The sequence below is a fragment of the Arachis hypogaea genome, chromosome 4 (assembly GCF_003086295.3).
Source record: "Arachis hypogaea cultivar Tifrunner chromosome 4, arahy.Tifrunner.gnm2.J5K5, whole genome shotgun sequence".
Lineage (NCBI taxonomy): Eukaryota > Viridiplantae > Streptophyta > Magnoliopsida > Fabales > Fabaceae > Arachis > Arachis hypogaea.
Genome location: NC_092039.1, coordinates 602,074 through 627,515, shown reverse-complemented (window position 1 = coordinate 627,515; position 25,442 = coordinate 602,074). Strand labels below are relative to the sequence as shown.

Sequence of the window (25,442 nt, the reverse complement as noted above, 5' to 3'; positions counted from 1 at the left end):
AAAAATATCTTTTTTTAAAAAGTCACCCAAATAAAAAATATAGTTGACTTAATATTATTTATATCTTTTTTCTTTTAGAGTGGGCTTATAGGCTTTTTAAATGGGCTGAAAAACATGTGATCGACCATGTTTGTGAATGGATCAGATTGGAATACATGCTAGTTTAACACGGATAGCAAGAACCTAACTTGTTGGGTATCTACAAGAAGAATATTTTAAAGAAACATTACGACAAAGGAGAAAAAACAAGAAGCGTTACAAGAACCCTTGATACACTTAACATAGCTGAAACTCCAAATCTAGGTGGACATTCACGTTAACTTAACTTCACTTGAGTTTTTACCATAACATTTTATTAGTTGTTTACATGTCACTCAATGACATTATTATAAGTACTTTAATTTAATCACTAAATTTCGTTAGACGAATCAAATTTTTAATATTTTTAGGTTTATTAATTTTTTTTATTATTCTCATATTTGTGTAAAGACTACTTTAGTCTACGATTTTTAATTTTAGAGACTAAATTAAGTAGTTTAACAAAATTCAGGGATTAAATCAAGTCACTTGTAATCATAATATATCAATAACAAGTAGACAAATCACAAAACAAAATATGTTTTTGTCATATAACACTATCATTTATATTAATATGTCACGTGTCATTAACTGACATGCCATTATTTAATTATACATAGTCGAACAATGTTTTAACTAGTGACATTGATAGTCCATATCAGATGAAGCAAGTAAAATGATTACTCATTATTTCAATATTTTCAATATTAAAAACAAATTAACCATTGGTTTAATGAATTTTATAAAATTTTTATTGTAATAACTACTATGTGTGTTTTCAATTTCTTTTAAAATATTTAATTTCTTTTATATATTTTTGCATATGATATCGTACAGGTTGCAGTGGAAAAACAGTTATGTTTGTGTTGTTTTTTTGAGAAAGGAAGGCAATACGTTAGTTTAAAGTTGAGGGAGTGGATTTCAAGAGAGAAACGACCTCGTTTTCTTTCATTTATGCGCCACAATAATACTACGTCGCTTTTTCTTTGCCAGCGTGTCGTAAAAGAGTATAGAACAGTTTTCTGGTGGAGTCAGGTGGACAGAAATTGCTAGAAAGACGACTGTGGGTCCCGACGTATAATTTCAGGGATAAAATTGGATAATTATTAAATTCAGAGACTACTTTAAGACTCGAGTGTAATTTCATGAATCACTTTGAGGTTTAACTCTCATATATAATATATATAAAATAATTAGTAAAATTGTTAATAATATTATATCATATTTAAATTTTTACTTTAATTTATGTTATGTATGTAATGGTAGTTATATAAATTTTAAATTTTAATTTTATTTGTTGAATTTTAATAATTGTAGAAACAAGTAGAAGCAGAATGAATACCCACAAAAATGGAATAAAAATTAAATATTTATTACCTACTATAAAAATAACACGAATTCGATGGGAGTTATTATAAGACAGAACAAAGTCAGATAGGACAAAAACTTGTCCATGACCACCGTAAGTAGAGGACACGGGTAGATTTGCTATAGCTGGCAAAAATTGACAAGCAAATTCATTATGTTCTCTCCATCCAGCTCAGTTCACAATAAATCCACTTTGCTTGCTTCAACTTCTGGTGGAAACTCCGGAACCTAACTGGTACTTGTTCAATCTTCGCTCTCTGTTTCTATGTTCCTAATTATCCATATTGTTCAAATTATTTTTCGAATCTAATATTTGATCAACGACCAATCTTGTATCTTTTGTAATTAGAATAATTGTCAAAATTCAGATTTTGTTCAATCAATAATATATAGTAATTTAATTAATTGTATAAAACCTCCATTAAAATATGTATAAATAAGAGAAAAGCATGGAATGTTGATGATGTGTAGAGATCCAAGGAGGCATGGGTTGGAGATGTTGGTGTGTGGTTCTGGTTGTTGTTCTTCTTCAACCGCTCATAGATTCTGCTTCTGCGAGCTCCATTGTTAAGAACCTACCGGGTTATGACGGCCATCTTCCATTCAACCTTGAAACCGGGTCAGTACTTATAATTTATTTTTCCTTTTTATTTCAAGTCATTATTACAATAAAAGAGTCTCGTGAGTCAACACTTTCTAATTATTCCGGTTTTTGTGCCAATGAAATATGTAATAAAGACGAAGAATATAATTATTTTAAAGCATGTATATATTCCGAAATATTATATTTATTTTATTTATAAAAAAAATCTCTATTGTGATCCTATAGGTTGTGTTTGTTTCTAAGAATAGAACAAGACAAGACACTGATAATAAAACAGGACAATATATTAATAGACAGAAACACAAAATTTTGTGTTTTTATATTCTGTTTAATGATAAATTAAAACAAAATATAAAAATTCAATATATTTTTATTTTTTTATTAAAAAAATTTGAGATAAAAAATATAATAATAAAAAATATAATTATAAAAAATTAATAAGAATAATGAAAGAAAAAATAAAAAATAAATTGTGTCTTTTGTTAGTATTTCCAATGGACACAAAATATACTAATTCAGTGTCTTTAGATATATTGTCTCTGTTTATGTCTTCTCTATAAATACAATTTTGTATCTCAGTATTCTTATTTTAGTGTACTGTTTCTATAAACAAACGCAGTCATATTGTTTGATGCATTTTTTTAAAAAGAAATATAGGTCATGGGTGCAAATATTCAAGTCATTTTGTGTGTGTAGATATGTAGGGGTTGGGGAGGAGGAAGCTGTGCAATTATTTTACTTGTTTGTGGAATCTGAAAGAAATCCTTTATTTGATCCACTTCTGCTCTGGTTTGTTGGAGGTCCTGGTTGCTCTGCACTTTCTGCATTCTTTTTCGAAAATGGTAAGTCACTTGGATTGAATTAGTATTTTTTAATCAAAATATAAATTTTTTAAAATTATATCAATTTTATTTTAATATTATAAAGTATGACATAAAAAATTTATATAATTAAATTATTTTTATAGAAACAAGATTAAAGTTTTATATAAAAAAATTAAATAATAAAATTTTTTATTATTAATTTTATATAAAAGAATTTATTTTTTATTAATAATTAATTTTAATATTCGTTATCTAAAACTTGAAAAAAATTAGTTATTTAATTTTGTATATTTAATTAGATGTTAAATTTATTACACAAATAAAAATAATTAATTTTCATATTTGTTATTTAAAAATACAATTAGATATTAGTATAAAAAATTATATTAATAGTTATAAAATTAACTCAAAAATATATTTTTTTTAAATAATTAAATTTTGATTCTAATCATTAATTACCAGATTAGTATCCTCTCCAAATTATATATAATAAGTATCTAAAGAAAATAAAAGTAAGACATATAAGTCTTTTCAATACACTTTTAAAAATCTATTTGGACAAGTGAAAATAGCAAGTTTGACTAAAGTAAAAACTTATATATCTTATTTTTGTAATGTTCAAAATCCTAAATGTAATAAAAGGTTTTTGAAAATAAAAATTTCCGATATAAGATTTTTTAGGGACTTTTTTGGGTATATACTCTTAAAATTAAATGGAAGGAAATCACTCTACCTTTTATTCAATTTTCTAATGCAATAAGAGAGGGACTCGCCCAATCTCACCTATCTACACTATGCTTTCATCATGAGACCAAAAAAGCTTTTTCACTCCTCTAATCTCTCTCTCTTTCTCTCCCTAGTGTCGGCTATAATAATTTAAGAAATATTTAACCAAGTTGGGTTGATTTAGTAGTTTGTTCAATAATCCGCTTAAACAAGTGTCGGAGGTTCAAATCCTATATTGTGTATGCAGTAATTCATTGGCCAACAACAAACCGTTAAATGGAGTTCAATACCGTAACTGATTAATCCTTAGCTTGCTAGGTTAAAGAATACCGTAAAAAAAAAAGAAATATTTATATACCTCATATTAAGTTAACGGTAAAAATTCTAAGTCCACTAACATAAAATTTAATATATTATCTGAAAATTTAAAATAAAAAACATGAAATTAATCTAAACATTTTAACACTTCAAAATATAAACTAATACCTATAAAATAATATTTATATTTCTCATGTCACGATCAGAGTGAGCGAGAGAGAAAAAGAGTTAAAAACATTATGAAAATTTTCAATATATCAAAATACATGAAGTTATAGAGAAATTTATCGTAATAAACTATTGAAATCATCTTTTTATAAAATATTGACATCGAAATAATTATAAATGTATCTTATTTGTACTGTTAACGAAATACATGTAAAATTTTTTAAAAACTTATCTTGTGTGCAATGAAAATACATGAGCTAATTAATTTGCTAATAGGTTAACCATTTGCAGGACCTCTAAGAATGGATCGAAATTTGAGTGGAAATATTCCAAAACTTGAGCTGAACCCATACTCATGGACCCATATGTTGAACATGTTATACATAGATATCCCAGTGGGCACTGGATTTTCTTACTCAAAAACGCAAGAAGGTTACTATAGTAGTGACACATTATGGGTTGACCATACGTATGCTTTTCTACAAAAGGTGAAGAATTCTTATACTTTAATACTTCATAAGAATGTACATAATTTGGCATCTATTTATAACAGGATACGTTCATATGGCAGGATCATCAATAGCTCACTGTAGCTACAACGTTTTAGAAACGAGAAATATTATTTGTATACTAAAATCAGCTACTAAAATTAGTTATCAATATATTTGTGTATAAATATATATGTGGTTTAATTTATTTTTATAATGTATTTGTATTTCAATATGTATTTTATACTGGTGACTAATTTTAGTGGCTGATTTTAGTGTACTCGTAGCATAACTCTTTAAAAAAATATATTTTTTTTGTGGTAGTAGTAATAGTGGAAAATGAGGCGATAGATGGTGAATGGTGAGCAGAAAGGTGTGGCTGACATGGTGGAGGGATTGGCGATGGTAGGGTGACATGAAAGGGGAGGACTTGGAGTTTAGTGGAGAGGGTTTTGGATTTGGGTTTGGTTAGGGTTTACTGGTTTAGGATTATGGTTGCATGGAAAATTAAGGATAAATATAGGAAAAAAAATTTACTTATTGATTATAAAAAGGTATATATAAAATTAAAACATTTGAAATATCAGAAATAAAATTTAATCATCTTAAATATTTTTGGATAATTTTATAAAAGAATTTAATTAATAAAATATAAAATTTATAAAAATGTGTAATACGTAAAAAATTATGAATAATTGACCATTTGTATCCATAATAGTTCAGAACGCTGACAAATGTACCCATTGTAGAAGGAAACTGACTTTGTAACCATGAGAGATGGACTCTATGTGACAAAAATAGCCTGGCTTGGGTTGGCACCTGCTTCGGGTTTGTATAGTCCTACATGGCAATCCGAACCTCCCAAAGCCCAATCTATGTGGATCTGAATGTTGTATATGTAGGTAATGGTTGAAGTGAAAACCCTAGCAAGTTCTCTTCCCCAATTCGAACCATAACTCCAAATCTGAAATTTTGTTGCAATTCGAACCATAACCCAGAGTTATCTCAGAACCCCAGCGATGTCATCACGCAAATTTAACTCAGATGGAAATTTTGGAACTCGCAGCAGTTCTTCCAGTTCGAAGAAGATGAAGGAGAAGAAGCTCGACGGCAAATGTTTCTGTGGGAGAGATGTTGTGTTGATGGAGTCTGGAACGATTACGAACCCTAACAGATGGTTCATAAGATGTCCTCTATGGGCGGTAAGGGACAGCTGCTGTTGTTGTTGAGGTTAGACAATGATTTCTGAGTTTTAGTCGACAAATTTGGGGTTTTTTTTTCTCTTAGACAAGAGATTGCAGATACTTTGTTTGGGTGGATGAACTCGAACAAGGATGGGAGGGCATGGCAAGATGTTTAGCCAAGAGAAAGTTCGAGCATTGTTATGCAACGCCTGATGATGGATTGACTCTGAATGCAGGGGAGAAAATCTGCAAGCATCCTCAATGATGGCTAAGAAGATAGACAAATTTAGGGTTGAAATTAGGGGTGAAATTAGGAGAATTAGAGTGATGATTATTACTGTTGCACTGGGGGTTGCATTTTGTCTGTTTTGTGAGTTATATTTGGTTATGAAATCATAAGACTTGTAAAATTGGAGGTCTTTGTTTTGTCATAGTTAAAATTTTTAAATGATATTGGCATAATATGGATTGTTCCTAATCTATACTTTTCATGTGATACATTGATGTAGATACACAATGTTTGAACTTGTTACTGCATTCTGAAATGATTCTGATAACATTAAGGATCAAACAGTAAGCTGGAAATTAGCAACCTGATAATTTTGCTTTTCAATATATGAGTAAGGACCAAATTGGATGAAGAAAGTGTTGTAACAATAACAATAGTGATATGAAAAAGAGGCAAAAGAAGGCAAGTATATAATTGCCGTAACAAGTAAATTGTTCATTATATATATATGGATGCTGGAGGTTCCAAACATTCTGATATTAGACAAAAAAGCCAAGTAATGGCCACTAAATTTACACCCTCAAAAAAAGCCTTACTAAGTCATATCTAAGCAATAAGATGAAAATGCATCAGAAAACACAAGAGTTATGTATCTCATAAGTGTAAACTAAAAACAACAAAAAGTCAGATCCCAAATTTTTAGTATTAGTCTATGATATTGGGGTCGAGTTATTGCTCCTGCTTGATAAACCATTTTTTCCTCCGCTTGATCCCCGTATCCTGCCTCAACCTCTACCTTGAACTCTCCCTCTATCAGATGTGCCAGGACCTATAGCAGTTGGAGTCACAACTCCAGGTGTGGGCATGAACTGCATGAACCGGGTGCTTGTTCCTGCACTAGCACCTTGTAGTGGATGTGGGGTAGTTTGAGAGTTGTGTGTGGACGGAGTTGTTGCTAGCTGGTTGGCAGGTGGTGTACTTGGCTGCTATCTTTGTCCGGTCGGAGGCGGGCGTTTAACACTTCTCCTTTTAACCTGTTTTCTGGTTGTTGCATTGGTTGGCTGTGGCTGTGGCTGTGCAGTTGGTGGGGGAGGCATTGGGTGAGGCTGCTGCAAATCATAGAACAACACAGTTATTATCACACAAAGTTTGCTAGGCAGCTTAGTTAAATGATTAAAACAATGCACTTACTTCTTGAGTGTTGGTTCTTGCAGATTCATTTCCTTCTTCAGTGGCCTCCTGTTCAGCCTGTGCAGATTCTAATGTCTCCTCATAGTACATTTCAGCCAGTAAATTCTCATCCTCATCATCTGCTGGTGCTTGTGGGGCAGAACTCCCTTCACCCGCAGCTTCTTTCCGCTTTGTACAACTTCTCTTATTGTGACCAGCCTAATGATAAACGTATTAGTCATAATTTGAACTAAAAATCACATTTATCAATAACTATAGAATAGGACAGAATTTCAACTAAAATTGGTTTACCATACCTGGAGGCAATACTTGCAGATAATAGTCCCAATCCTCCTCGTGTTCTATGAGGGTCACTTTTCTCCTTAGGGCCATCATTTCTCTTATCTCTCTTGAGTGTAGGTCGACCAATTGGTTTTCTATACCGTGGTGGCAGAATGGGGAGGGTATCAACATCGTGCTCCCAGTACTCCTGGCTTGGAACTGGACGCATAGAAGTCTGATAGGCTACGTTGTATGCACCCATGGTGAGCCAGTTATGGGCATATTCTTCTGGCCTTCTGTTCTGGTAAGCCAAAGCAGCACAGGCATGTCTACATGGTAAACCTGTGATTTGCCATAGTCGACAGCTGCATGTACCTTTGACAAGATTCACACTTATCTTCGTTGGCAAACAATGCACCTCATACACATTCCCTGCGTAAACAGTGCTCAGATTTCAAACAAACCAGAAACAGGTTTAAGTATTTAGCTAGACAATTTATTTAGCCACTGGTGCACGAAATTGCAATCACACTTTTGCAACTCCGCACAACTAACCAGCAAGTGCACTGGGTCGTCCAAGTAATACCTTGCGTGAGCAAGGGTCGATCCCACGGAGATTGTCGGCTTGAAGCAAGCTATGGTTATCTTGTAAATCTTAGTCAGGATATCAGAAATTATCAGGATTGATTGTGAAAAAGAACAAAAGAACATGAAATGATTACTTGTTTTGCAGTAATGGAGAATAGGTTGGGGTTTTGGAGATGCTCCATCTTCTGAATCTCTGCTTTCCTACTGTCTTCTTCTTCAAACACGCAAGGCTCCTTCCATGGCAAGCTGTATGTAGGGTTTCACCGTTGTCAATGGCTACCTCCCATCCTCTCAGTGAAAATGTTCTTATGCTCTGTCACAGCATGGCTAATCATCTGTCGGTTCTCGGTCAGGCCGGAATAGAATCCAGTGATTCTTTTGCGTCTGTCACTAACGCCCCGCCTGCTAGGAGTTTGAAGCACGTCACAGTCATCCAATCATTGAATCCTACTCAGAATACCACAGACAAGGTTTAGACCTTCCGGATTCTCTTGAATGCCGCCATCAGTTCTAGCTTATACCACGAAGATTCCGGTTAAAGAATCCAAGAGATAACTACTTAATCTAAGGTAGAACGGAGGTGGTTATCAGGCACACGTTCATAGTTGAGAATGATGATGATTGTCACGGATCATCACATTCATCCGGGTTAAGAACAAGTATTATCTTAGAATGGAAGCAAGCATGATTGAATGAGAAACAGTAGTAATTGCATTAATCCATCAAGACACAGCAGAGCTCCTCACCCCCAACCATGGGGTTTAGAGACTCATGCCGTGGAAGATACACAAAGAAAATGTGTAAAGTGTCATGAGGTACAGATACAATGTCAAGGGATCCTATTAATAGTAAACTAGTAACCTAGGGTATACAGAAATGAGTAAATGACGTAAAAATCCACTTCTGGGTCCACTTGGTGTGTGCTTGGGCTGAGCAATGAAGCATTTTTGTGTAGAGACCTTTTCTGGAGTTAAACGCCAGCTTTTATGCCAGTTTGGGCGTTTAACTCCAAGTTTTATGCCAGTTCCAGCGTTAAACGCTGGAATTTCTGAGGCTGTTTTGCCACGCCGGTTTGGGCCATCAAATCTCGGGCAAAGTATGGACTATCATATATTGCTGGAAAGCCCAGGATGTCTACTTTCCAATGCCGTTGAGAGCGCGCCAATTGGGCTTCTGTAGCTCCAAAAAATCCACTTCGAGTGCAGGGAGGTCAGAATCCAACAGCATCTGCAATCCTTTTCAGTCTCTGAATCAGATTTTTGCTCAGGACCCTCAATTTCAGTCAGAAAATACCTGAAATCACAGAAAAACACACAAACTCATAGTAAAGTCCAGAAAAGTGAATTTTAACTAAAAACTAATAAAAATATACTAAAAACTAACTAAAATATACTAAAAACATACTAAAAACAATGCCAAAAAGCGTATAAATTATCCGCTCATCACAATACCAAACTTAAATTGTTGCTTGTCCCCAAGCAACTGAAAATCAAAATAGGATAAAAAGAAGAGAATATACTATAGACTCCAAAATATCAAGGAAACATAGCTCCAATTAGATGAGCGGGACTAGTAGCTTTTTGCCTCCGAACAGTTTTGGCATCTCACTCTATCCCTTGAAGTTCAGAATGATTGGCATCTATAAGAACTCAGAACTCAGATAGTGTTATTGATTCTCCTAGTTGAGTATAATGATTCTTGAACATAGCTAGTGTATGAGTCTTGGCTGTGGCCCAAAGCACTCTGTCTTCCAGTATTACCACCGGATACATACATGCCACAGACACATAATTGGGTGAACCTTTTCAGATTGTGACTCAGCTTTGCTAGAGTCCCCAATTAGAGGTGTCCAGGGTTCTTAAGCACACTCTTTTTGCCTTGGATCACAACTTTATTTCTTTCTTTTTTTCTTTTTCTCTTTCTTTTCTTTCTTTTTTTTTCGTTTTTTTTTTCTCTTTTGATTCACTGCTTTTTCTTGCTTCAAGAATCAATTTGATGATTTTTCAGATCCTCAATAACAGTTCTCCTTTTCCATCATTCTTTCAAGAGCCAACAATTTTAACATTCTTAAAACAACAAATTCAAAAGACATATGCACTGTTCAAGCATTCATTCAGAAAACAAAAAGTATTGTCACCACATCAAACTAATTCAACTAGTTTCAAAGATGAATTCAAAATCCTGTACTTCTTGTTCTTTTGTGATTAAAGCATTTTTCATTTAAGAGAGGTGATGGATTCATAGGACATTCATAGCTTTAAGGCATAGACACTAAGATACTAATGATCATGTAATAAGACACAAACATAGATAAACATAAGCATAAAAAATCGAAAAACAGAAAATAAAGAACAAGGAGATTAAAGAACGGGTCCACCTTAGTGATGGCGGCTTGTTCTTCCTCTTGAAGATCTTATGGAGTGCTTGAGCTCCTCAATGTCTCTTCCTTGCCTTTGTTGCTCCTCTCTCATGATTCTTTGATCTACTTTAATTTCATGGAGGAGGATGGAATGTCTTTGGTGCTCCACCCTTAGTTGTCCCATGTTGGAACTCAATTCTCCTAGGGAGGTGTTGATTTGCTCCCAATAGTTTTGTGGAGGAAAGTGCATCCCTTGAGATGAATATCTCCATCTCCCATGGCTCAGAGGTGGAAGCTTTTGCCTTCCCTTTCCTCTTTTTAGAGGTTTCTCCGGCCTTAGGTGCCATAAATGGTTATGGAAAACCAAAAAGCAACACTTTTACCACACCAAACTTAGAAGGTTTGCTCGTCCTCGAGCAAAAGAGGAAAGAAGAAAGAGAGTGGTGGGGTAGGTGGGGATCATGTGGGGTCCACAGATCCTGAGGTGTCAAGGAAAAGTCATCCCTGCACCAAGTGGCGAGCAAAAATGCTCCCTATGCAAATTCTGGCGTTAAACGCCGGGCTGGTGCCCATTTCTGGCGTTTAACGCCAGCTTGGTGCCCATTCCTGGCGTTTAACGCCAGTCTGGTGCCCCTTTCTGGCGTTAAACGCCCAGAATGGTGCCAGACTGGGCGTTAAACGCCCATCTGCTAGCCTCACTGGCGTTTAAACGCCAGCAAGTTCTCCTCCAGGGTGTGCTGTTTTTCTTTCTGTTTTTGCTTTTTCAATTGATTTTGTGACTTCTCATGATCATCAACCTATAGAAAACATAAAATAACAAAGGAAATTAGATAAAATATAACATTGGGTTGCCTCCCAACAAGCGCTTCTTTAGTGTCAGTAGCTTGACAGTGGGCCCTCATGGAGCCTCACGGAGGCTCAGTGCAAAGTTGGAACCTCCCAACACCAAACTTAGAGTTTGGTTGTGACCTCCCAACACCAAACTTAGAGTTTGACTCTGGGGGCTCTGTTTGACTCTGTTTTGAGAGAAGCTCTTCATGCTTCCTCTCCATGGTTACAGAAGGAGAACCTTGAGTCTTATAGTTTGCACTGTCTGCAAGCCACAGTGTTTCCTGAATAGCAAACAATTGCTCATCCGGAAAGGTTTCAGAGATCTCAGTAGGAGGGAGAGATGCTCCTGCTACTGGTTCTATCCGGGACAGGTGATCAGCTACTTGATTCTCTGTCCCTTTTCTGTCTCTTATTTCTATATCAAACTCTTGCAGAAGCAACACCCATCTTATGAGCCTGGGTTTTGAATCCTGCTTTGTGAGTAGATATTTAAGAGCAGCATGGTCAGTGTACACAATCACTTTTGATCCTACTAAATAAGATCTGAACTTGTCAATGGCATAAACCACTGCAAGTAACTCTTTTTCTGTGGTTGTGTAGTTCTTCTGTGCATCATTTAGAATACGGCTGCCATAATGAATGACGTGCAGAAGCTTACCATGCCTTTGTCCCAATACTGCACCAATGGCATGGTCACTGGCATCACACATTAGTTCAAATGGTAATGTCCAGTCTGGTGCAGAGATGACTGGTGCTGTGACCAGCTTAGTTTTCAGGGTCTCAAACGCCTGCAGACACTCCTTATCAAAGATAAATGGCGTGTCAGCAGCTAGCAGATCACTCAGAGGTTTGGCAATTTTTGAAAAATCCTTTATAAACCGTCTGTAGAATCCTGCATGCCCCAAAAAGCTTCTGATTGCCTTAACATTGGTAGGTGGTGGTAATTTTTCAATTACTTCAACTTTAGCTTGATCCACCTCTATTCCCTTGTTTGAAATTTTATGCCCAAGGACAATCCCTTCAGTCACCATAAAGTGACATTTTTCCCAGTTTAAAACTAGGTTGGTCTCTTGGCATCTTTTCAGAACAAGTGCTAGATGGTTAAGGCAGGAGCTGAATGAGTCTCCAAATACTGAAAAGTCATCCATGAAGACTTCCAGAAATTTCTCTACCATATCTGAGAAGATAGAGAGCATGCACCTCTGAAAGGTTGCAGGTGCATTGCACAGACCAAAAGGCATCCTTCTGTAGGCAAATACTCCAGAAGGACATGTAAATGCTGTTTTCTCTTGGTCCTGAGGATCTACTGCAATTTGGTTGTAACCTGAGTAGCCGTCCAAAAAGCAGTAGTATTCATGACCTGCTAGTCTTTCTAGCATCTGGTCTATGAATGGTAAAGGAAAATGATCCTTTCTGGTGACTGTATTGAGCCTTCTGTAGTCAATACACATACGCCACCCTGTAACTGTTCTTGTAGGAACCAGTTCATTCTTTTCATTATGAACCACTGTTATGCCTCCCTTCTTGGGGACAACGTGAACAGGGCTCACCCAGGGGCTGTCAGAAATAGGATAAATAATCCCAGCCTCTAGTAACTTAGTGACCTCTTTCTGCACCACCTCCCTCATGGCTGGATTTAGTCGCCTTTGTGGTTGAACCACTGGCTTAGCATCATCCTCCAATAGGATCTTGTGCATGCATCTTGCTGGGCTAATGCCCTTAAGATCACTTATGGACCACCCAAGAGCTGTCTTGTGTGTCCTTAGCACTTGAATTAGTGCTTCCTCTTCCTGTGGATTTAAAGCAGAGCTTATGATCACTGGAAAAGTGTCACCTTCTCCCAGAAATGCATATTTCAAGGATGGTGGTAGTGGCTTGAGCTCTGGTTTAGGAGGTTTGTCTTTTTCTTGAGGAATTTTCAGAATTTTTATTTCCTTTAGTTCCTCCAGATCAGGCAGAACATCTTTAAAGATGTCATCTAGCTCTGATTCAAGACTTTCAGTCATATTGACCTCCTCCACCAAAGAGTCAATAATATCAGTGCTCATGCAGTCATTTGATGTGTCTGGATGCTGCATAGCTTTGACAACATTCAACTTGAACTCATCCTCATTGACTCTCAGGGTTAATTCCCCTTTTTGGACGTCAATGAGGGTCTGTCCAGTTGCTAGGAAAGGTCTTCCTAGAATAAGAGTTGCACTCTTGTGCTCCTCCATTTCCAGCACTACAAAGTCAGTGGGAAAGGCGAATGGCCCAACCTTGACAATCATATCCTCTATTATGCCTGATGGGTATTTAATGGAGCCATCAGCAAGTTGGAGGCATATCCGGGTTGGTTTGACTTCTCCAGTCAACCCAAGCTTTCTGATAGTGGATGCAGGTATTAGATTGATGCTTGCTCCAAGATCACATAGTGCTGTCTTGGTGCAGGCACCTTCTAATGTGCATGGTATCATAAAGCTTCCTGGATCTTGAAGCTTTTCTGGTAAGCTTTTTAGAATGACTGCACTGCATTCTTCAGTGAGAAACACTTTCTCAGTTTCTCTCCAATCCTTCTTATGACTTAAGATTTCTTTCATGAACTTAGCATAAGAAGGTATTTGCTCAAGTGCCTCTGCAAACGGAATCTTTATTTCAAGAGTCCTGAGATAGTCTGCAAAGCGGGCAAATTGCTTATCCTGTTCCGCTTGGCGGAGTTTCTGAGGATAAGGCATCTTGGCTTTATATTCTTCAACCTTAGCTGCTGCAGGTTTATTCCTTACAGAAGTGGTTGAAGAAGCCTTTTTAGAGGGATTACTGCCAGCACTCTCAGGTGTCTGGTTCCCCTTTTGCGTGTGAACGCCAGGATTGGGTGGAAAATGGGCGTTTAACGCCAACTTTTCCCCCTTTTCTGGCGTTTGAACGGCAGAACTGGGCAGGGAATGGGCGTTTAACGCCAGCTTTCCCTCCTTTTCTGGCGTTTGAACGCCAATAGCTTTCCTCTCTGGGCTCTTACTGTCCTCAGAGGGATTTTGAACAGTGGTTTGGTTATCCTCTGTTAATTGTTCCTTGTTTGGCTTTTTGCTACTTTGAGCAGTGTTATTCAGTGTCTTCCCACTCCTCAGTTGAACTGCTTGACATTCCTCTGTTATCTGTTTAGATATTTGCTGTTTTGCTTGATTCAACTGCAGTTCTATGCTCTTGTTAGCAACTTTAGTTTCATAGAGCATCTCTTTAACTTCTGCTAACTGTTTTGTCATCAGGAGCATTTGTTGACTAAGCTCAATCATCTGTTCTTGAGGATTAGGATCAGTGGTTACTGCCATGACTTCCTCTTTTGGGGAGAACTCATTGCCAGAGTACAAATATTGATTTCTAGCAACAGTGTCTATGAGCTCTTGAGCCTCTTCAATTGTCTTCCTCATGTGTATAGATCCACCAGCTGAGTGGTCTAAAGACATCTGAGCTTTTTCTGTAAGCCCATAGTAGAAGATGTCTAATTGTACCCACTCTGAAAACATTTCAGAGGGGCATTTTCTTAGCATACCTCTATACCTCTCCCAGGCATTATAAAGGGATTCATTATCCTCTTGTTTAAAGCCTTGGATGTCCAGCCTTAGCTGTGTCATCCTCTTTGGAGGGTAAAAGTGATTCAGGAATTTGTCTGATAACTGTTTCCATGTCTTTATGCTTGCTGTAGGTTGGTTATTCAACCACATTTTAGCTTGATCTTTTACAGTAAATGGAAATAGTAATAGTCTGTAGACATCCTGATCCACCTCTTTATCATGTACTGTGTCAGCAATTTGCAAGAATTGTGCCAAAAACTCAGTAGGTTCTTCCTGTGGAAGACCGGAATACTGGCAATTTTGCTGCACTATGATAATGAGTTGAGGATTTAGCTCAAAGCTGCTTGCTTTGATGGGAGGTGTACATATGCTACTCCCATATGCAGCTGTAATGGGGTTAGCATATGACCCCAGAGTCCTTCTGGACTGATCAATTCCACTTAGATCCATAATGGATAAAGGGAGATGATATGGATTGCAAATAGATAAAATATTTTTTTTTAAACGAAAAAAAATAAAATAAAATAAAAGGAAATTAAGATAAAAATTCGAAAATCAAAAAGAAAATAAGATCAAAGCAAATTGAGAACTGAATCAATTAGTTAATTAAAAAGATTTTGAAAAGAGCAATTAAAAAGATATGATTGAAAATTTTTTTTGAAAAAGATTTGATTTTTGAAAAGAGGAAAGAGAAAAACACAAAAAGACACCAAACTTAAAATTTTTAGAGAATCAAACACTAAATTTTCGAAAATATTAAGGGAAAAACACAAAGAGGACATCAAACTTAGAATTTTTATGAATCAAAAAGGGACTAAGAACATGCAAAATCGAAAATTAAAAGAAAAACAGAAGCATGCAATTGACACCAAACTTAAAATATGAACTAGACTCAACTAAAAGACTCTAAACCAACAAAAATAAAACAGTCCTAATCTAAGCAACAAGATAAACCGTCAGTTGTCCAAACTCGAACAATCCCCGGCAACGGCGCCAAAAACTTGGTGCACGAAATTGCAATCACACTTTTGCAACTCCGCACAACTAACCAGCAAGTGCACTGGGTCGTCCAAGTAATACCTTGCGTGAGCAAGGGTCGATCCCACGGAGATTGTCGGCTTGAAGCAAGCTATGGTTATCTTGTAAATCTTAGTCAGGATATCAGAAATTATCAGGATTGATTGTGAAAAAGAACAAAAGAACATGAAATGATTACTTGTTTTGCAGTAATGGAGAATAGGTTGGGGTTTTGGAGATGCTCCATCTTCTGAATCTCTGCTTTCCTACTGTCTTCTTCTTCAAACACGCAAGGCTCCTTCCATGGCAAGCTGTATGTAGGGTTTCACCGTTGTCAATGGCTACCTCCCATCCTCTCAGTGAAAATGTTCCTATGCTCTGTCACAGCATGGCTAATCATCTGTCGGTTCTCGGTCAGGCCGGAATAGAATCCAGTGATTCTTTTGCGTCTGTCACTAACGCCCCGCCTGCTAGGAGTTTGAAGCACGTCACAGTCATCCAATCATTGAATCCTACTCAGAATACCACAGACAAGGTTTAGACCTTCCGGATTCTCTTGAATGCCGCCATCAGTTCTAGCTTATACCACGAAGATTCCGGTTAAAGAATCCAAGAGATAACTACTTAATCTAAGGTAGAACGGAGGTGGTTATCAGGCACACGTTCATAGTTGAGAATGATGATGATTGTCACGGATCATCACATTCATCCGGGTTAAGAACAAGTATTATCTTAGAATGGAAGCAAGCATGATTGAATGAGAAACAGTAGTAATTGCATTAATCCATCAAGACACAGCAGAGCTCCTCACCCCCAACCATGGGGTTTAGAGACTCATGCCGTGGAAGATACACAAAGAAAACGTGTAAAGTGTCATGAGGTACAGATACAATGTCAAGGGATCCTATTAATAGTAAACTAGTAACCTAGGGTATACAGAAATGAGTAAATGACGTAAAAATCCACTTCTGGGTCCACTTGGTGTGTGCTTGGGCTGAGCAATGAAGCATTTTCGTGTAGAGACCTTTTCTGGAGTTAAACGCCAGCTTTTATGCCAGTTTGGGCGTTTAACTCCAAGTTTTATGCCAGTTCCAGCGTTAAACGCTGGAATTTCTGAGGCTGTTTTGCCACGCCGGTTTGGGCCATCAAATCTCGGGCAAAGTATGGACTATCATATATTGCTGGAAAGCCTAGGATGTCTACTTTCCAATGCCGTTGAGAGCGCACCAATTGGGCTTCTGTAGCTCCAAAAAATCCACTTCGAGTGCAGGGAGGTCAGAATCCAACAGCATCTGCAATCCTTTTCAGTCTCTGAATCAGATTTTTGCTCAGGACCCTCAATTTCAGTCAGAAAATACCTGAAATCACAGAAAAATACACAAACTCATAGTAAAGTCCAGAAAAGTGAATTTTAACTAAAAACTAATAAAAATATACTAAAAACTAACTAAAATATACTAAAAACATACTAAAAACAATGCCAAAAAGCGTATAAATTATCCGCTCATCAGCCACCATTCCAATATTAGTCTCAATACAAAACAGAGTTGTTTATTTAGCTAAATCAGATTCCAAATTCCCAGTAACAGTCTCAGCACAAACCATACATAACTAAAACTAAACCAGATTCCAATACTAAAAGGATAAGTCTCATTGACTATTTAGCTAATCCAACAATCCAAACAGATCCTGAAAGTTGTGGGTCTGCTGTCTCCTGGGCCATAGTGATATTGTCCTCTTTTTGGGCCTCCAAACCAGCCTGTGTATGTGCTTCATAGGCCTCTTCCCTGCTCTGGGCCTCACTCCTTTTTCGGTCATCCATCCCAACTTGCAGATTACTTACAATTTCAGCATCATCCTCATCTTCCACTACTCTCAACCTTCTTTTTGGACTCTTTTTCGGAGTTGGAACCCTTTTAGCACAACGCTTTACTCTCATCTTTGATGGAGTCACGTTCTTCTCCTCAACTAACACAGGCTCATCCACCGGATGCTCTGTATATACATTTATTCTGTTACTGTTCTTCACAGCTGCCTCATACATCCTAACTATATCCATGTCAACCTTGAGGTCCCTCAACCCATCATCAAGCCCTTTCCCAGGTTCCAGCCAGAAATAATTAGAAACAGATGTATATCCTATGTCCTTTACCAAATCAGATACGAAAAAACCATTCAAGGTATCAATATTAACCCTCTCTATCTCTGTGACTTCACCACCAACGTAACTAAGCTTCCCACACGGCCCTCTCTCAAACCGTCCTCTATGATTAATACACAGTGTTATATGGATGGTGGCCATTCCTAAAAGTGAAATAAACCAACACATTCTAAGAAAACAGTGCATGTTACTACACCTAACACAAACCATAAATCAACTACTTGAGCACCTAACACAAACCCTAAATCAATTAATCAACTAATTTAGCAATTCTCAGCCATAATTTCATATGGTAATGTAATCTGTCCAACTAGTCTCAGTGACATTTGAAATAATTTAACACTGGCAATGACATACCTCAGTTCTCTGCCGACCAAAGGGGGTGACATCTTCACCGTCGGCGACGAAATCCAAAGGTTCGATCTCTGCTGCCTATTCCTTGCAAGTTCCTCTTCCACGTTCTCGTTTTGATGGCTCTGTACTGCTCCGAATGCCTTTTCCGACTTTGGAATGACAACGTTGAAAGTCGTAGCTTCAGGGTGATGGTTTGGGAGTGTTCCAGGCGTCTTCTCCGGCTTGGAAACAAAAGGACGTTCTCTGCTAGGGCATCAGCAAACTCCCGCGAATTTTTCTTCAATGTTAAATTGTTTAATGTTAAATTCCATGTGGATTGGGTTTTGGGAGGTTCGGATTGCCATGTAGGACTATACAAACCCGAAGCATGTGCCAACCCAAGCCAGGCTATTTTTGTCACACGGAGCCCATCTCTCATGGTTACATAGTCAGTTTCCTTCTACGATGGGTACATTTGTCAGCGTTTTGAACTATTATGGGTACAAATGGTCAATTATTCCTATTTTAAATAAACATTACACATCTCGAGTATATAATTTTAAAAACTAATAAAAACACAAGACGGGAGTATATAATTTTGAAAACTAATAAAAACACAAGACGGGTATTATGTGCCCGAGATATGATATAATTAGAGTAAAAAAAAAAATTAGTTATATCTGAAATATGACATAATTGGGTTGTTGTATATAAATTGGATATTGAGTACTCGATATATGATCAGTTAAAAATTAAAGCTAGTGTATTCGAAATATGTGTATAATTATTTAGGTGTTCCTGTATTTTAGATAATTACATAAAAAAAATTTATATAAGGATTTATTTGGCTCAATCATTAGTCACACCACATCCATTTCTCTACCTTATTCTCTTTATCTTTTTTTATATACATGCCTAATAATTAGTTATTTTTAACATGATACTTTGTATCGAAAATAACCAGCATGTGAGAGTAATGTTCAACGTATATGCTAGATTAATACTGCAATATGTAATGGAATGGTATATCACAGTTCGTGATATAGGTGGTGGTTGTGGACCATCCCCTTCGATCTCGTAGGAAGTTCTGGTAGCAGCAAGACTGATTCACTTTGCCGAACCTCGAGATAGTGTCTAAGAAGACGAGAGTGAGTCTGATTTAAATTACGTTGTCGAAACTGAATTCTCTAACAAAAGTGATTCTTCTCGGGAGTATGTGCTAGAGACTCCAATTAGTGAGGGTGCTCGGTCTCTTCTTCCCTTTCCTTTTACCATTTAAATGATTATCGAAAATTCTAAAGCATTTTCAGACTCTTAACTTGAATGCAATACAAGTAGATGATCCTTTCAACTTTGAAAAAAAAAAATGAAAACGTAGATGGCGGCATAAAATTTTGGATAGACCATAAATTTAGGAGTAGAGATATTATTCTCATAATACTAAAAAACTACAACATTCAAATAAATGTTAAATACAAAATTTTAAAATCACATAGACTGAAATATCTGATTTAATTCCTTTTTGAAATTACTATGAAAGCTTCTTTACATTTGAGGGGAGTTCATAACCAAAAAGTCTATAGCTCTATTGTGTTGGTAGAGAAAAAAGGAGAGGGGGAGAGGGTATATATAGTTTAATAAATGGTGATAATTCGTATAAACATGTCTTAATTATCATAATTTAATAAATATATCTTCATGACTTCATGTAAGTAGCTATATATATATTGATAAATTTATGTTCGCAAATATTTACCAAATATGAATATTTTATAATTATTCTGGATATGGGATTATGATTATCTCTCTAAGTGCAGCATTATTGGGCCGGCTTTACATGGAGCCCAATCTAAGGGATTGGTCCATAACAAAAAATAAAAAAATCCATACATTTTTTTGGTTAAAAAGTTGTTGTTTTACAATTGTTTCCAAACATGCTCTCAATTATGATGCATTGTAGATAATGATAGGTTTCAATTTGTAATGCAGTGGTTTATTGATCATCCAAAGTTCAACTCAAATCCATTTTACGTTGGTGGTGGCTCGTATTCAGGATCTCCTACTGCTCCTCTCGTTCAAAAATTATATGATGGTAAATAGCGTGAACATCTATTTTAATTTATGTGAAAACTCAGGTGCATAAATTTAGTCAAAATCGATCAAATTATCTAATTCGACTTTTTTTAATTCGCAGGTTACGTAGCAGGTCGTGTACCACGCATTAATATCAAGGTACAATATTCCAATAAATTCGACACATTTTTCGTATTTAATTTTACTCCGTGTCTAGATTTTTCACTCAAAACTGTATATATAATTTTGACTTAAATACACTTTTGGTCTTTATTTTTTTTATTTTAGTTTTCATAAATTTTTATTTTGATTTTGGTCCAATAAAATTTAGCAGGGTTATGTGATTGCAAGCCCAGCGGTGGATGCATATGAGAGCGAGAACACGAAAGTGTTGTATGCATACCAGATGTCTCTCGTACCAGAATTACTCTATCAGGTAATTCAATTCACGAAAATATTTGGTAACTAAAATATATTAATAAAAAGTAATTATAATTTATCATTTTTAATATTTATAATTAGGTAAAAATTCAGGTGCAGTCAACTTCACGTAAAGTTAATAATTGAGAGCCGTTAGATGAATCTAACTCTCAGCTATCAACTTCACGTGAAGTCGACTACGCCTGAATTTTCACCTTATAATTAGTATAATAATTAATAAATATTAAATAAAATAAATTATAATTTTTTTTGTCTTTTTAATGTTATGTTAAATTTATGACTTCTTTATTTGCTAATTTTGTTGCTTCATCTCGTTTCTTTCCTTTTTTTTTCTTAAATACAGTCGATAAAAGAACATTGTGGTGGTAATTATGTAAATATTGATCCAGAAAACACAAAGTGTGTTTCAGATTATGAAGCTTATTCCGAGGTTAGTACGATATGTAACAACGAATACATTATATTTTTTTCTTTGGATTTTTAAAATTTTTTAAAATTATTCGTAATATTTTATTTAATTCAATTTTGTTTTTTATATTTAAAATTAATTTTAATTTTATCCACATAATTAAAAATGTAAAAGAGAAAATAATCTCTTATATATTTAATCTATATCCGATCTGAATTTTACGAATAATATCTAATTTATTAGTCTATTTTAAAATAGAGGCTACAATTGGAGAAGCTTGGCAATAGCTCCCTCCAAATTAAAAATTTTAATGTATCAAGATGACTAATTTTACTATTAGTCTCCTTTTATTTTATTTTATTTTATTTTCTAGAATTATATTTTTATGCTAGTCTCTTCTTAAAAATTGTTCTAATTCCATCTTAGTCTATTTAAAATATTTCAAAAACCTTATAAACAAAAAGTATTGTTTGCTACTTTATTTGCACGTAAGTTTTTGGTTTCTGATACTCATTTAAGAAATCGTAAAATCGAGTCTCTCTATTTTTGGTAGAAGAAAAAAAAAGTTTTTGGGTCTCGCAATTAATATTAAAGGCCTATTTAGACAGTTTTAAAAGTAACTTTTTTGAACTTTTAACTTATGAAAAATAATAGTATTAATGTTTGTTGCAAATTTTAAAATCAAATTGCAGCTTTCTAAAAAGTTATGTAAGAGCCTATAAAGAAATTAAAGAAAATGACTTATCTCATAATACTACTATTTTTTATCACATTTTTATAAGATAAATACTTTTAAAGCTAAAAACTCAAATACAAATAACTTATTTATAAATTATTTTTAATATAATTATTTATTATTAAAGCTATTTTATCAAAAAAACTTAATTAAACTATTTATCTAAACTGAGGCTAAGTCTTAATACATAAGATAAATTAAAATAATGATGTAGCTTATGGATTTGCAGTTAGTTCGTTACATAAATCCACAACAAATTTTGGAACCTTTGTGTGAAACGACACCTGGTGTGAATCATGGAATTTTACAATCCTCACTTCAACATCCTTCAGAATTTTGGTGTAGAGTTAAGTACATTCACTTTATTATTTGTCTTTACATAATTCATTCTCATCATCCATTTATATTGGAATACAGGATTAAGAGAAAATTAACATTAGACCTAACTTGATTATGCTAACCGTCTATTTTAGAGTTATTCTCACATTCTTGTGGACACATGGGCAAATGATCAAAGTGTGAGGAAAGCCTTGTACATTAGAGAGGTAATAATGCTACATACTTTGAATCATGATTTGATATTTAGATTATTAGCCAGCGAAAATTCAGGTATAGTCGACTTTATGTAAAGTTGATAACTAAGAGCTATTAAATAATTTGACTGATTTGACTAAATTCTCATCTAACAGTTTTCAACTATTAACTTCACGTAAAACCGACTGTATTTGAGTTTTCACCTTATTAGCCAATGATGAGTAGTAACTTAATCGGGACAAAATACGATAGGATAATTAGTTCGAGATATTATTTTTTTTAGTTTAATTATTTTGTTTGTTTTATAATTTTATTAAATTTATAATTAATTTTTTTATATTTTTTTAATTAAGTTTTTATACTGTTTTTAGTTTGTAAAAAATATTCAATTAATTATAAATACTTTTAACTTATAAAAAAATATTTAATTAATTTTAATATTTTTTATATTAAAAAATTAATTATAAAATTAAAAATAATATAAAAATTTAATTAAATATATATATAAATTTAATTAAAATTTTAATAAAATTATAAAAATTAATAAAATAATTTTATTGATCTGCGTATTTAAACATATTTGTTCATGATAACTCAATAAAATAGTTATACTCCATAGATATTAATTCATTACGGTATGTAAATGAAAAGGCTTTTTCTCTTACTCTTGTACAGCTTATTAAAAAAGCTATCTTGATGGATGTATATAGTTTTAATATATTAATTAATAATCAGTTTACTGAGAATTAATTCCATTAATATTGGGATGTAAATAGGGAACTAAAGGAGAGTTCTTGAGATGCAACAAAACTTTGGCATATAACGTCACTCTACTCAGCGTTGCAGGATATTATCAAAATTTGACCAAGGCCAACATCCAAGCTCTAGTTTACTGGTTAACTTCTTATATTATTAATGGATTATATTACGGGCATACTAAAATTAGTTATTAGTATAAAATATAAGAGTTATTTAAATAAAAATATTTAAAATATTTTTAAAAAATATTTTTTAGTAATTAAAATTTAATACATATAATTATTAAACTGTGTTATTTTTATTAAAATTAGATCAAACAAATTAATTTGATTAAAAAATCAATAAATTACACATTAAATTAGTTTAAATTAATTTTTTTTATAAAAAATAATTATAATATATTTATTATAAAAAATTATTATTATTATTATTATTATTATTATTATTATTATTATTATTATTATTATTATTATTATTATTATTTTGAGAATCCTAAATTCTAACTCTTTTCTTCTCTCTTTGTCTTTATAAGAATATTTTAGTCATTTTTATAATAAGATTAGTGTAGTCATTTTCTATAAAAAAAATATTAATTTAGATGGATTTAATATTTAATTTATTGATTTTTCAATCAAATCAATTTATCTGATCTAACTTTAACAAAAATAATACAATTCAATTGATTATATGTATTGAATTTTAATTACTAAAAAATATCTTTAAAAAATATTTTAAATATTTTTATTTAAGTAATTCTTATAAAATATATATTAAAAATAAATTAAACTATATATATTTATACATAAATATATTGTTGCTATGTTTAGTAGCTATATTTTGTATTTTTTTTTAAACGAGAAACTTTAATTTGTGTTGTTCTATATAATTGCAGTTCTGATCTTGATATGTCGATACCACACATAGCTACACAAAATTGGATAAAGTCATTAAAGCTTAGCATATATGACAAGTGGCGTGCATGGTTTGTTGATGGTCAAGTGGCCGGGTAATATATATTAAAGTTTTCTAAACTTTTTTATATCACTTGCTAAAATATAATGCTAAATGCTGCACATTTCTATATGAATGACTATATACTCTGTAAGGAAGAAGAATTTAGAATAGACAGAAATTAATAGATAGAAATAAAGAATAATAGGAGAAAATTAAGGAATGAAGTGTTAAGGGAAAGAGATAAAAAGAAAAGATGATTCTATTCATGGAATTCTCCAAAAAGAATATATGAATTACTAATTTCATATTTTTTTAGTTAAATTGAGTTGGTATAGTTAATTTACTAGTCTATTTAAGTAAATGTTAAGGGTTTGAATCTCGTCTTGTATATGAAGTAATTTATTGACTAACGACAAACTCTTAAATGGAGTTTCGATTTATAACGGATTAGTCCTTAACACCCCAAATTAAAAAATACCATAAAAAACTAAAAAATAAAATTCATACTTTTTAATTCTATCACTATTACTCTATTTATAATAAATTCTACTCCTAATTGAAAAATATTTAATTGAGTCATAGGGCCCAATTTTACGCCTTACATACTCATCATATATATTAGGGTAGCACTTTTTTTTATCTTTTCTTTTAAATGAATAGATGCAAATTCTAACAATAGTTTTGTTGCATTGCATACTTTCTCAAAATTAGTTTGCCCTTATTAGGATTCAAGAACTAATTTTGATTGAAATTATAGACATTTCTTCAATAAATAATTTTGTGCATTCACATCACAAATTACATGCTTCATTTAATGTTTACACAGATTTACGGAAATTTACAAAATGAAAGAAGACCATTACTTAACATATGTGTCAGTAAAGGTAAGTTACAATGCCATTTTATGTTACATTTAATTTGTCAGTTTAATAATGAATTTGCATTTTTCTTAACAAAAATCACGTATACTTCACTAGATGCATGTATTTATTATTGTAATAAAAATGCAGGGTGCTGGACATGTAGCCCAGACATTTAAACCCAAGGAAGTTTACCATATGATAAAGAGGTGGTTTTCATATTCTCTTATATAAGATTATATATGCTTCCATTATTGAAATCAAATTTAATAAGAGGAAAAACTTGATTATTGTTGTATTTCAATCAATTGTGACACCATTCAAGTATCTCTTATAGTAGTTGATTCATAATATGCAAGTCAAATACTAATTCCAAGGAGAATTGCTATTTACATGACAA

General features: G+C 33.8%; 1 protein-coding gene across 8 annotated transcripts; it reads left to right on the top strand.

The window, feature by feature from the left end:
* Positions 1-1,479: 1,479 nt before the first annotated feature.
* LOC112795560 (serine carboxypeptidase-like 13) lies at positions 1,480-25,442 on the top strand. Of its 8 annotated transcripts, none has more exons than XM_025837548.3 (14): positions 1,480-1,681; positions 1,918-2,065; positions 2,747-2,892; positions 4,378-4,574; positions 20,266-20,368; positions 20,471-20,508; positions 20,684-20,785; positions 21,134-21,220; positions 22,165-22,281; positions 22,409-22,480; positions 23,246-23,364; positions 24,121-24,234; positions 25,009-25,066; positions 25,193-25,442. In XM_025837548.3, the coding sequence occupies exons 2-14, from the start codon at positions 1,932-1,934 to the stop codon at positions 25,274-25,276; spliced, it is 1,371 nt and encodes a 456-aa protein (XP_025693333.1). In that variant the 5' UTR covers positions 1,480-1,681; positions 1,918-1,931; the 3' UTR covers positions 25,277-25,442. The 8 variants fall into 8 exon arrangements, with proteins under 8 accessions (XP_025693333.1, XP_072089908.1, XP_025693332.1 ...); XM_072233807.1 differs by having other exon boundaries at positions 1,492-1,681; positions 21,134-21,224; positions 22,169-22,281; XM_025837547.2 differs by having other exon boundaries at positions 1,492-1,681; positions 20,681-20,785.